At 39.1% G+C, this 13,215-nt stretch overlaps 2 protein-coding genes across 2 annotated transcripts; both read right to left on the minus strand.

Annotated features, from left to right (window-relative positions):
- Nucleotides 1–132: 132 nt before the first annotated feature.
- On the minus strand, nt 133–6,384 carry LOC105020987 (caspase-6). Its single transcript, XM_010888399.3, has 8 exons — nt 6,278–6,384; nt 5,831–5,866; nt 5,166–5,205; nt 4,061–4,213; nt 3,455–3,531; nt 3,201–3,376; nt 2,896–3,046; nt 133–2,486 (listed from the first exon to the last, which is right to left on the minus strand). The coding sequence occupies exons 1-8, from the start codon at nt 6,306–6,308 to the stop codon at nt 2,248–2,250; spliced, it is 903 nt and encodes a 300-aa protein (XP_010886701.1). The 5' UTR covers nt 6,309–6,384; the 3' UTR covers nt 133–2,247.
- Nucleotides 6,385–10,083: 3,699 nt separating this feature from the next.
- On the minus strand, nt 10,084–12,420 carry pla2g12a (phospholipase A2, group XIIA). Its single transcript, XM_010888398.5, has 4 exons — nt 11,988–12,420; nt 11,648–11,724; nt 11,273–11,438; nt 10,084–10,905 (listed from the first exon to the last, which is right to left on the minus strand). Exons 1-4 carry the CDS (start codon nt 12,262–12,264, stop codon nt 10,787–10,789), a joined length of 639 nt encoding a protein of 212 aa, XP_010886700.2. The 5' UTR covers nt 12,265–12,420; the 3' UTR covers nt 10,084–10,786.
- Nucleotides 12,421–13,215: the final 795 nt, after the last annotated feature.

Raw genomic sequence — 13,215 nt, forward strand, 5'->3', positions numbered from 1 at the left:
CTGAATACTGATTTGTTGGATTTCAATGTAACATAAGGCCTACTATAGTAATTCCTAGGATTAACAACATATTTAAAATGGAGAATTTTGTTAACTTTTTAAAAAGATAGAGAACTGACACTGAACATGGACAACATTTAAATATTTTATTACACCTCAATACAAAAGTTCATTTAAGTCATCAAATACCTGAACATTTCTACAAATTCACAACTGGAATTGTGTGGTTGGAAGATCTATTTCCACATGAAAATAGGAAAAAACCTAAATGATATTTTTTGTTACAGAGAAAATTGCTTGGGACCGTCAGGGGCCCGTGCAAAGAATACAAAGCATTGAAAATGCGCCCCAGGCGCGTTAAAAACAATCCAAACCAATTACATCCATGTGCGCATGCAAATTATATTCTGTTTACAATGGCACAATGCAAACATGGATGCTCTGAGACCTTATCCAGAATGACACTGAAGTAATGAGTTGGTTTGTAGAGTTTCATCATGCGCTTAAAACTAATTTCAATAATGTAGTGTAGTCACTGGTACGTAATGCCTGCTGAATGTAGCCACCGTATTTCTAACGTAAACGGCAACAAAAAAAGGTCCCTGGTTGAACAGAAGTAGAAAGAGTTCCCTACAAAGCAGTGGTTCCTTACATTCACCCCTATTTGATAATACATCTCGAATACAAATGTGTCCACCAATCAGGTTTGCATACAAATTGGCAGTACCTCATTCGTTGCCATGGATCTAGTCATTTCCAAGTGCCTATTGTCAGTTGATAGGCATTGTCTGATATAAAAAGCACTTAAAGCCTACCTCTTGTCCAATGAATATGCCTGCAGTGTAAGAACAACTACTAAAGGATTTGTTGGAAAAAGGGCAGTCGATTGACCTAAAAGGATAATGTTAATTAGTGATCATGTTTTTACTTTAATTTTAGACAATTTATTTGAAGTCGCTAGACAAAGGCACTACTACGAAGGGGCCAATGAACTCTGACTTTGGTTTGGTCTTCCTGGGTCGTACAAAAGATCATGTGACAACAGGTTCTCTTAATGTCTTCGAAACATTGCACACTTCAGTCCCTGAGGTCCAATTAATGGAGTGGTTGTTCGAACGTTGCTTTTAAAAAATATATATATATAAACACGCAATGCTACATTTCAAATGTACACAGCTAAGCATGTCGAAATACAGATCGAGACATTCCCTTTATGACTGATCAAGCAGAGTCCATGTAAAGAGGCAACAGCATATGGATGTAACCTGTAGAAATCCACATTTAGCTGGAGAAAGGTGATTGTCTACATAATGAAAGGACAGGCAGTTGTGGTTGCCTGTTCTGTAGACACCAGGTGAGAAAGTGAAACAGGGGTTTTGTCCCCACCTTAAAGATGCCTTTCTGGGCTGAACTCGGAACCTCTTCTGGGGATTTAACTCCTAAGGCGGGGATGTTAACCCCAGAGACACTACCTCCTTCATAACGCAGACAAAAGCACAACATTTGAGGACTAAACCAACAACCCGTTGGTGGCAAGGCAAAAAGTAAACCCCTGAACCAAACCGCCTTCACACAATTCACCATTATCTTCATGGGTCAAGCCCAGCGAACCTTAGTCGATGTTAAGAAATAGCAGTAGTGTAACAGAACAGGCCTATAGGCACTAGCGTTGTAAATCGTATTACTGACAGAATCCCCTTCGCACAGTTCCAACTTGTGCTTTTGGACGATGCTAACAATGCTAATTCCAGGCTGGGACTGAGGTGAAAAATGGCTTGTGAGAAATGACTCCATGAGTCTTCAAGAACAACTCAGGGTAAGCGGAATTTCACACACATGTACCCTAGATCAAACTATCACTTGAAAAACCATTGTCATAACACTCAACACCTTTTGTTTTCAGCACCTACGGGACAATGCCCTGTATAGCCCTGAAGTCAAGCAGGTTTCACTAGTTTGGTAAATGCTTTAAATAAAGTTTACCAGAACAGAATGCGTGTTAAAAATAACATTGCATAAAAAAATCAACACAGTACAATCTACTTTTAAAGGGACAGACAGCTTGATTTGTGCATTGCCTGGTTGTCATGATAAGCCATTAAAAATCTATATATAGACTTAAGTTAAACAAAGAAATAAAATTGCAAGCATTCAGAGACAATAATAGTCAAGGACCACCCTTTTGAAATCACATGATTCAGGGGAAAAAACAGGGCTTACATATTTGATGTTGAGTGGATGGAGTCACTACTGCTTCTTGGGTCGGAAGTAAAGCTTCTTGGTCAGCATGGAGGCGAAGCAGGGGACCTGTTTCTTCCCGATGGCATTTCGATCCTTACAGTTCCCAACGCTTCTCATGGAAACCTTCCTGTTGACAAGCGTTAGGAGCTCGGTGAACTCCAGAGAATCTCCGAACTTCCGGAAGGCCTCACACAGATCCTGGATGTACCAGGATCCATTGATTGTTTCGCGGTGCGAATAGTAACCTGCACAGAACAATATAATATATCTCTTTCAAATCTGGTGAGAAGCCAAGGATAACAAAATGATTACACAACTGAACATAAGTAGGAGAAGTATTTTGGATACTGTGAAGAAAAAAATAACTTTCCATATAGTAACTGTGATGACGAATTTCAATATTGAATTCAATACATTTACGTCTTATTCTCTAATCAGTGACATATACCCGGGCTAGTCAAATCCATTCCTGGAGGGCCAAAACACTTCTGTTTTTCTCCCCCTTCTCTATCTAATAAGGGAGTGATTCAGACTCGGGACACCAGGCGAGTGTAACTGATTGATTCGGCCCCCCGGGACCATAGTTGATTTTGCCCTGCTCTCTGTGGTCATCCAAATTCACAAGAAAACATTTAAGGGTCACATCTTGCCCACCTTCGGCCACAGAGTAGCACATGAGGAAGTCGGCCCCAGCGGGGAGGGTATGGACGACGCCGGCGTCCACCACCACCTCGTTGGTCTTCACCTCGCTGTCCACCACATCCATGGGGACCACCGGGTCGTCGTGCTTGTCCCCACGGCATGCCTGTCGCCGTCAATCAAATCACACAGTCACTACAATGTCGACATCAGAAAGGCCTTTATTTTAATTTTTTTTTGGGGGGGGGGGGTGTGACAACATAAACGTTTACCTTAACCTGTAAGACATGGCTCTATTCCATTTAAAGTGGCGACTGTACCTGTAGGATGAAGATCTTAGGCTTGCCCACAAGGCTCCTACACTTGTCTCCTTTGAACAAGGCAGCAATTTCCTGGATGTAGATCTTTCCATTGTAAGCATAGACGTGGTCATTCTCTCCATGGCTCAGAAACACACAGACGAAGCAGTCGGCATCTGAATGGTTGGCCTCCGCAGCTAGGACACCAGACATTTGTGATACAGTACATCTACATAAACTGATGATTTAAAATGGTATCAATTCATCCTACTTACCATCACTGATTTTATCCAGAACTTCTTCCACCTTCAGATCATCATAAGCCTGAACATCAAAGTTCAAGTCCTGTAATCTGAAACAGGAAAAACAATTGACAAAATTAGGCATATAGGCAGACAGATGTAACTAGCACTGTCTCAATGTTATAAAGTCCCAGTGCAGTCAAGAAAAGTTGGTTTTCTTGCAGATATTTCTACAAAATGAAATACAGAAAATGAATACACATTTTTTGTGTAATAGGTTTGAAAGTATTGGATTTCCACCTGATCAGGTGACATCAAAAGATGGCACAGTGGTTAACAAACCAATAACAATGAAAGTACCAAAACCTTAATGCAAATCACAGCTTGATATTAAAAGCTTTCACTTCCCAACTCACACCACCACAATCCTAGCAGAAATTCTTGTTTGAGGAAATGATAAAAGATATTAACCTTCATGGCCATTTTCACTGAAAAGATTCATAGCTAGGTACTTAATTATTACCCGGAAATTATGGGAGGGGGGGGCATCAACACCAGGCCTTTAAACTATGTTCATCAAAACCTGCTTAACCAGCAAAATCTATTATTTTTAAAGAAGGTCTGTATCTGAAGTTCTACCTTTTGACTAGGTTGTAGCGGTCCGCAGTGGTCCCACTGCGGGGATGCATCCCCAACTGCCAGTAAAAAGTCTCCTGGTTGAAAATGAGCGCCGTGCCGCGACGCTTGTGGTCCATCTTATACTCCTCCGCTGGGTCCATAGAGAACGAATTGCTAAAAGAAACAAAACATTATTCAGTGTAAACACCTCTACTGCGTTGTCCTTGTGGGTTTTAGCAGACAGTATTACAAATATTACTATCGGTTACCTGAGGAATTAAGAATTACAGGCATCCGAAATGACTGGCATCTTTGATAAAGATGAGCAAAAGATATTTGTGTAACATAAAACTCAGACAATAAGCTACACATGGTTCTCAAATGTATGGGCAAACAGACTAATACAATAAGTTGCCAAGAGAAAATGTTTGTTATTAAGAAGTAATACATGTTTTTATGGGGTCCCCTAAAGATTCTGATGAATAAAATCTTAATGAACTATGCGGTTTTCCACGACTTCTTGTCTTTTGGTGGGGTATAAAAATCCTGGTAATCTAAGAGTCATTTTTAGTGCCCAGAGAACTGTCCCTTAGAGTTCCAGAACTCGGATGAATCTTGGGGTCCAAACCTACAATTCCATGACACCCCCATGCCAATAATCTACTTGGAAGGGTTACCAGAAAGAAAGCAATCTGCACATTTCAGACTGGGAGTTTGCCAAGTGTCACAAAAATCAGCCTTTTACAATGACTATCTCAGTTGGAATCCCATTGTTTTTTGTTTTATTCAAGAGGGCAGTCCATATACACAAACATAAGGATCTCCGATTAGATTCTATATGATGAGATTGTAAAAGATCCCTTACAATAACTTCAAAAATCTTAAATATACAAGGAAATGGGTCAGTGCCGTTAACCATGCAAGGGAAGGTGCCCTTGTATGGTTAAAAATAAGCACACAATATATTGGACATGTGTGAATAGTATAGGTATTATACATATTTTTTTTGCCTCATCTTTATCAAGGGAGCTAATCAATTTGTTCAGGGGAACTGGCAGCGGACATGTTTGAAACACATTGAAGTGTGTCCCGTTTATAACAATAACACATTATTAGTAATAGTCACCTGTAGATAAACCCATCTGTTTCTGTCAGGCCACCTTGATCTTGAAAGGAGAGAAAGAAACAAAACATGAATAGGCATGTTCGTCTATGGCATACTGCATATGAAAAGGAAAACCCCAGCAGTTTTATTAGTTCATGTTCCTTATGTGCTACTTACACTAGCACAAGACTGTACGAGTTTTGCTGCATGCTTGGTCAATGTAAACATCAAACAGGCAATTTACATTCTGTAAATGTTGTAATGATCGGGTCAATTATTGCAACATTAACGTAAGCTACTGCGTATACTCCGAGGAGTTGGGCTACCTCGAACTTACTTTCCATTTGGATGGGTCTCTATGCAGAGCACCATTCTTCTGAAATTACTTTTCTATCCTCAGGGAATAACCAAATGTACTACCACACATGGATTCCAAATGGCAACACATACAAAAAAAAATTGCAAAGCCAAACATAAACATTTGGTTTATCTATATGTCCATGTGTTGTGACGTTCAGTTCTTCTTGCGTGCATTTCCATTGGGTTTAGGGAAAGCTAAAAAAGTAGTTTTTCTGATGGAATACCAAAATAGGTAATATATGCACTTCACCCAAAAATGTCCAAAAGACACTGCATAAGAACAATGACCTAATTGAAGTAATGTCGACGATGAGTAAGCTACTCACTTGTCTCTGCTAGTTTGCTGTCTTTTTCAACGCTCCCTGTGAATGAGTAGAGACAGAAATCACAACATAATTTAGCAAGATAAATATTAAACAGTTCCACATACTGGATACAAAATCAGGTTTTGTTAATTGTAGCCTGCGGTGATCTGTTCTTATTTCGCAAACCATGGAAACAGCCTTAGCTAAAACAACAGATAGCCTGCGGACAAACACCTTATGAACTATGTAAGAAAGCGAGACAAATGGGGTGGAATTGTGAAATCTTTGATCCAGACACAATTCAATAACGAATTAATTTGTATCCTGTCGTTGCTCATCTCAGGAACATCCTAATTAGTTACATTCCCTTCTAAAGTAGCCTATTATTTGGCATTGTATGAATTATTTTACAAAAAACACACACGCTATCACCGCTTACAATATTTTGTAATTAAGATCGTTTCTTACCGTTTGTGCCTATATCCCCTGAAAGCGACATGGTTGAGGCGTAACCTACTTTTCTTTTGATGTACACAAGTGAATAATGTATCAGCAAAGACTGAAAGACGGAAAAGGACATGTACCGCCCCTTTATGTGATTTGCTGATCTCCGGATAATCTGCATACCATTGGCAAACTGGCTATGCCAGTCAAGCGTTGCTATAAACAACTTCCGTATATTTTCACCTTGTAACAAAACAAAAATGCTAAAAAAATTATTAGTGCCGTAGTGTGAGAGAAGTAAACGCAAGCAAACGCAGTTTAACCAAGTTTTGTGTTAGTTAGAATGGCAGTTTTTGTGGGAATATGCATTAAATATATAGCAAACGGTTAACCCACACTGTTTACAACTATCACGAAACATGTTTCGGCATGTGATATAAAAAGGGATTCAGAACACAAAGCAGCGTTGAAAGATGCCTGTGACTTTGTCAAAAGAAAGTTAGAAGCAACAATCCTTAATGGCTCAGTTTTCATCAGATAAAATGTTTATAGTAAAACGTTTAAATTAAGGAATTGTCATCTAACACCCTTATTTAAGGTTTACTGACCCCAGCGCTAGACATGGGATAAAATAAGTGCAGGAACTGAAAAATCGCATATCAGACTTCAACAAAATGTGTTAATAAGGCTTGCCTAAAAAAGGAACAGGAACGCTGTTTGCCTAAAATTAGAAGTACCAGAACGTCGTTTCGGCCCAAGTCAAGCACTGACTGACACTGATGTGCACATAGTAATATTCTGATTAGAAACTTGGTTTCATTAAGTGATAATAAGACAGGTTTGAGTCAGAGGACAAAAATGGGGAGACTCTGAGGTGTATTTGAAGGTCAGATATTTTCATTTTATTTTCATTTTTAAATTTGATTCGTGCAATTTTTTAATAGACAAAAACATATTTGTATCAGCATATTATATAGGACATAAACATACGCATCATGATAACAAGTGCACAGTTGGAATGCGGCTCACAAAGTTTCTAGCCATTCTTACAGTTAGCCACCAATGTTCAACCATACACATTAAAACAATGTGGTGGGTTACTCATGTTGGAGACTGGATGCACAAATCAAAATTTTATGTTTGGTCCTAAACTAGACAAAGGAACCCAGGTATTCAATTGGTTGCTCAGAACATAGAGCTGTACAAACACCTCTATTTACCACAGACAGAATTGCATGGGCAGCCCTGAGGTTATAGGCTCCATACTTCAGGGCTCTGAGGCACTTGTGTTTGAATAGACAGCTAATAAAAGGAAATAACTAAAAGGTCCAGGACCAGGAGAGCATTATAACCTCAGTCCTCTGAGTTTTGGAAATGTCTGTATAAAAAGAAAAACTGTGCACATCCCGTCACAAAAAAAAAAAAAGAATAATGTGGTTTTTACTGAGATTGATGAAATACTATTGTATTGTTTCACTATATATAAAAATCTAGTGAAAGCAATAGAATGCAATAGAATGCAAAAATCAACAACACAAAAAGTTTTTTACTCAAGATGCTGCAGCTGTAAAATGTATAGATACATGAACTGGATTTAGAATACATTATACATAGATAAATGGATATCATGTTGGAATCAATACCAGCTTGTTAGTTCAATTCCAGAGGGCAGTCTTTGATATTTCTAGTTCAGAGACTTGATTGATGCCTAAAAGATCAAAGTTCACAAGGACATATATAAACATCCATGTGTACATATATGCTCCTAGCACATTTATGCCAGAGGTCACAGGGCCATAAATGTGTATGCTCATGTGTGTCAATATTTGAAGAATTATTACTTCTTATTGAAAATAAAGTGTCTAACACATATTCACTATGGGTCGTATGGGGGTGTATTGGGTTTTAAAATGAACCTTTAATGTGTAATGAAGACGCTGTTTGAATGGGTTTTAATATGAACCTTTAATCTGTAATGAAGACGCTGTTTGAATGGGTTTTAATATGAACCATTAATGTGTAATGAAGACGCTGTTTGTATGGGTTTTAATATGAACATTTAATGTGTTACGAAGACGCTGTTTGTTTGGGTTTTAATATGAACATTTAATGTGTAATGAAGACGCTGTTTGAATGGGTTTTAATATGAACATTTAATGTGTTACGAAGACGCTGTTTGTTTGGGTTTTAATATGAACATTTAATGTGTTATGAAGACATTGTTTGTATGGGTTTTAATATGAACTTGTAATGTTATTGAGACATTGTTTGTATGGGTTTTAATATGAACTTGTAATGTTATTGAGACATTGCATGTTCATAATAAAATCCCATACAACCAATGTGTTAAGACGTTGTGTGTGTGGGTATGAACCTGTTCTTTGTTATTTTTGTTTTGTATGGGTTTTAATACAAAGGTATACTGTGTTACTGAGATGGTGGGTGAGTGTGTAAATGTGACTGTTTATTTCCCAGAAAAATATAAGTTAAATACATGTCCTAACACAGCTCCGTGGACTAACATAGATCACTGCACTAATATAGATCAGTGAAATAACATAACAATGGACTAAGACTGATCGGTGGACCAACACAGTAGATCAGTGGCCAAACAGATATGTGGACTAAAATAGTTCTGGGGACAAACAAATACACCAGTGAGCTAACATAGCTCAGAGTTATTGTTTACACAGCGTGTATGCCCTGTCTGAGATTTGACCAAGATCTGAGGCCCAGTATGGTAGAAGCTCCAACATCAGTTATGGTTGAGTATCTGAGGAGACAGAGAGAAGAAGGCGTAGTCCCCGTAGAATGTTAACACAGACCGTGTCCATGACCAAAGTTCAACAAGTTTGACTGGTCCCAATAGTTTTATTAGAAACATAACTCTACTGAACACTCTTGCCAACTTTGTCAGGGAAATAATTAACTTGTTGTTCCCTGAAAAATGTGGCAGTATCTTAATGATGCCAGTAGACTGCAGGTAAAGGAGTAGTGTGTATGTGTGTAGACTGTACGTACGACTTGTGTGCTTCACCAGGTCTACCATTTTCAAATGAAATGAACAAAGTTTCTCTCAAGTAACGTTGTAGGTAAATTCATTGTATCTGGTGTTTGACAGCAACCACCAACCTGTAATCCAATCTGTTCATCCAGTATCTGTAAACATGTAAATCTATAGCCAGCGAGACAGAGGAGTAGGCAGCATTTTGTTCCCAATCTGAACCAGGTTCACATAACTCACAGAGCTAATGACAATATGCGTCCTGTTTAATCAGGGTTTGTTGCCACAAATCTGGGTTTGCCCAAACTAAGTTTAATTTCAAAACTCTTCTTTTGGTCCTTACAACTTCTCCTGACAGGATGACAGGATTAACTCGTTTCAGGCTATAGTGACCATTTGTTGTGGGTTGGGCACCTGCCAGATAAAATGTGATGTTGGCCGGAACGGCACTCTCCTCCACGTACAAATTACAATTACTTCCTGGTTGAAAGAGCAGTGTGATAAGAGGGTAAGCTTGTTCGTCCTTCTTATTACACTGCTTGCTGAACAACTGGAGGGCTCTGTTCCCTCCAGCTGAAATGAGCTAGAGAAAAATGTGATGTTGTCAAACATTAATTTCAGTTGCACTGTATGTGTTTTGCAAATGCGCAGACAACAGCATCTCAAAGACAACTATCCCTTCTTAGGTAAATATTTAGACAATGTTTGTAACTCTCATGTACATGTATGCCAAAGTTAAGTATTCAGTTTTATGTATTCCATTTTTCATCCTCGGACGGGAACCTTTCACGTGCCAAAACCCTAAATGTTTCCAACATCACAATAATGGAGTTCAACTTCTAGATATTTTAATAATAACTTATTATACACATAAAGGCACACTTTAGAAACAGAACATGTCAATTGCTCTTGAATAATTACAATGTATTCAAACAAACACTTAAGACGAACTACATAATGTAGCACCTTACACTTGCACATTACAATGTAGCATTATTTGCTTATAATGATGCATTTCTCCTTCAGTGTCTTATTAGATTTTATGAATTTTGTTGTGCTAAATAAAATAGTTTTTTATAAACAAATTACACATCAGTAACCAACAATTTTTTTTTGCATAGAAACAGTTTTGCAAAATTACAACAAAGTTACTTTGAAGAAAAAAAAAAAGATAACCATACATTCATTCATCGCAACTTTAGTAGCTTTAACCCTGAGAAGTATTACATTTGCTCTATTTCACACCTGTTCATTGGTGTATCACACATATATGATGTTATTTTGCATATCCCAGCTCGTCCTGACACACCTTCATAGAGCGGGGTCACGGCCAGAGGATCAACCAACCCATTATTAGCGGCAAACCTGTAGAAATTTTGGCGAAGTGCCTTGCTCAACAGCGGATTAATGGATTTGTCTACTTTTCGGGGGCCGGACATTTGAACTAGCAACCTCTGGGTAACTAACCCAACACCCGAACTGCTAGGCTATCTGCCGCCCCCAAATCCCAGAATCCCCTCTGTGTCAGCTCAGAGATCCGTCTTGACCTCATATTTGCAGATGCAGGAGTCTCTCTGGCTGTCCATGTAGGGCTTGCAGCCCAAATGCATTACAGCCTCAAAGAGCAGTGTCACCGTATTTTCACAAGCTGTACAAAGAGAGAGAGATGGAAACCGTAGTATCATCTACTAGATTTTGCCACACACAGAATATCAGGGTTAGTAGGGTTAGGCTCTTTCCAACAAGGCTGGTTATCCTGGTTAAACCAGATTCTCTCCAGTGAAATTAGATGTTAGACAGCGGGGAGCACAGCATTGAATAAAGGTATGGAACACTTCGGCAAAGCTGTACTCACTTTTCAACACTGGAAACATGTCAATAAGTGAATCAGGGTTGTGTCCATCAATCGTCACGTTTGAGAAGACGAACAGAGAAGAACGACACGGAGTCGCACAATAACAAACCCTACTTGGCTACCGGGTGTTCTTAAAGAGATAACCCAGATGCCATCTTACCTAGGACACTTTGGGCCAGTCCCAAGGTCTTCTGTATTTTCCTGCAGATGGTCTCCAGGCATTCCTGGAACTCGTCGTCACAGTCGTGTTTATCGCGGTTACAGGTGTCGTAGCAACGGTCATGTTGGTTACAGCACTTGGTCATGGACGGGATTCCCATGTCAAACTGTACAGTAGACAAAGTAGACGACTGTCAGATCACTGCTCACACACAACTGTGTTCAGTGCAACACAATATGGTAATACCATTACCATGAACAACTGCTGATTGCTGAATTAGTTGAGTTAGTGCAGGGCTGGAACAAATAAATTATAATCGGCATATACTGCACCCACCACTGCAGTAGGTCAAAGTCAGACAAGACACAGGCTCACCTGGAATCCAAACAGGGGTGAGCCACAGCCGTTGGGTGGGGGTGGTTTGTAGCCTGGCCGGGGCTCTGGTTTGTAACCTGCGAGGAAACAGCAAAGGTAAGGGTATTCTGACTTTTCATTCTTTTATCGTGTTAAGATAACCAGTTCGTTGCAGACTGCTAAGTGTTGTTAGTCAGTCTGGACCAATTTAAAGGTTTACCACAAAATACAGCTAAACAGTGGTCCATAATCTGCTCCGTCTGTGGATAACGACATTCAAACTGTGTACATGGTTGGTCTTAATAAAATAAGCAATTTAGTATTGGCTGAGTTTAAGTGAGTGAGTCACTGTTAAACCTACCATCAATGCATTTATAGTGACACATTCCATCCTGTCCTCCGAACAAATCCAGAGCAACGTTGAGGTATTTGTCAATGTTATGAATCCCGTTGCGAATAGTTTTTAAGGTCATTCGCCAGTCTGGTGTTTCAGGTTCACTTTCTTTACTACATGCTGATACGCAGGTCAGAAATCCAAAGGAATAAAGTATACCCTGGAATACCGAGATTGAGTATTTGGATTGCATGATGACAATACACCTGATGCAAGAGTTAGAAAGTTTCAAACTGGTCAGCATACGAATCCAAGATGGTTAATTATTGCAATAAAACGTCGGTAGAAAATATTTTTCGCACAGACATATAGAAAATACGTTTGGATCATCACAAATAGCTGCAGTTCGATGCCCACAATATTGACAAAAAACACCGCAATTCCTTTTCCGTGTTGGGAGCTAGTCATGTGTCATTAATAAGCCAATTCGCGACAAGATACTTTGGTACATGTGACCATTACCAGTTAGGTAACCCTCCGCGGATTCCAGAGTAAACGGTGGTCACAGCTCGTTACTACTAGCATTTATAGCCGCTAAATCTAACCCATAAATCAAATGCGCTATACAAAGGACAATTAATCTCTCCCACCACCACCTTAAATTAAGACCAAAACCCATGTAAACGATCATTATTAACGTAAGAATTACACTGAAATTGATGATTTTAACATGGAGATGGCTTCAGTGGTGCTGTCAATGCTGGAACAGACGCTATGATAGAGATAACTCTTTAGATATTTATGGGTTTAATTAGTAGATAAGTCTATTTTACCCCAGTGATTCCTGTGCACTCATTTCATGTTGGTTTGCTGATGAATGTTAAATAGATTCAAGGGATGGATTATAGTTTCCTACCTACCCACAGTGCAGTCCACTCTTCTGTACCTGCAACAATATAATTAGCCACACGTGGCCAGTTTCACTGACAGAGAAGAAGACCTAAACATACAGGCCGGTTTCGCAGACAAAGATTAAGCCTAGTGTAAGACTAAAAATTGTAGTTCATTAGAAAACTCCATTGAGCTTGTTTTTTTAGTCCAAGTCTAGGCTTATCGTTGTCTGCAAAACCATAACGAAGCAGCAATACGTTGAACAGTTAAGTGTGGCAAAACACACTTCAAACATTTAATATGCTTGATGTACACAATGCTTTATGTACACAATTGCACAACTTGTGCTTGGAACAAATAACAA

The sequence above is a fragment of the Esox lucius genome, chromosome 25 (genome assembly GCF_011004845.1).
Source record: "Esox lucius isolate fEsoLuc1 chromosome 25, fEsoLuc1.pri, whole genome shotgun sequence".
Classification (NCBI taxonomy): domain Eukaryota; kingdom Metazoa; phylum Chordata; class Actinopteri; order Esociformes; family Esocidae; genus Esox; species Esox lucius.

What these genes read in the sequence shown, in the direction of transcription:
- LOC105020987 (XM_010888399.3), bottom strand. Translation starts at nt 6,308, where the DNA reads ATGTCGCTTTCAGGGGATATAGGCACAAACG. An exon ending in AGGGGATATAGGCACAAACG is followed by an intron (nt 5,867 to 6,277) that starts GTAAGAAACGAT and finishes ACTCATTCACAG; the next exon opens with GGAGCGTTGAAAAAGACAGC. An exon ending in CGCTACAACCTAGTCAAAAG is followed by an intron (nt 3,532 to 4,060) that starts GTAGAACTTCAG and finishes TTCCTGTTTCAG; the next exon opens with ATTACAGGACTTGAACTTTG.
- pla2g12a (XM_010888398.5), bottom strand. Translation starts at nt 12,264, where the DNA reads ATGCTGACCAGTTTGAAACTTTCTAACTCTTGCATCAGGTGTATTGTC. An exon ending in TCACTATAAATGCATTGATG is followed by an intron (nt 11,725 to 11,987) that starts GTAGGTTTAACA and finishes GTTTCCTCGCAG; the next exon opens with GTTACAAACCAGAGCCCCGG. An exon ending in CACCCCTGTTTGGATTCCAG is followed by an intron (nt 11,439 to 11,647) that starts GTGAGCCTGTGT and finishes TCTACTGTACAG; the next exon opens with TTTGACATGGGAATCCCGTC.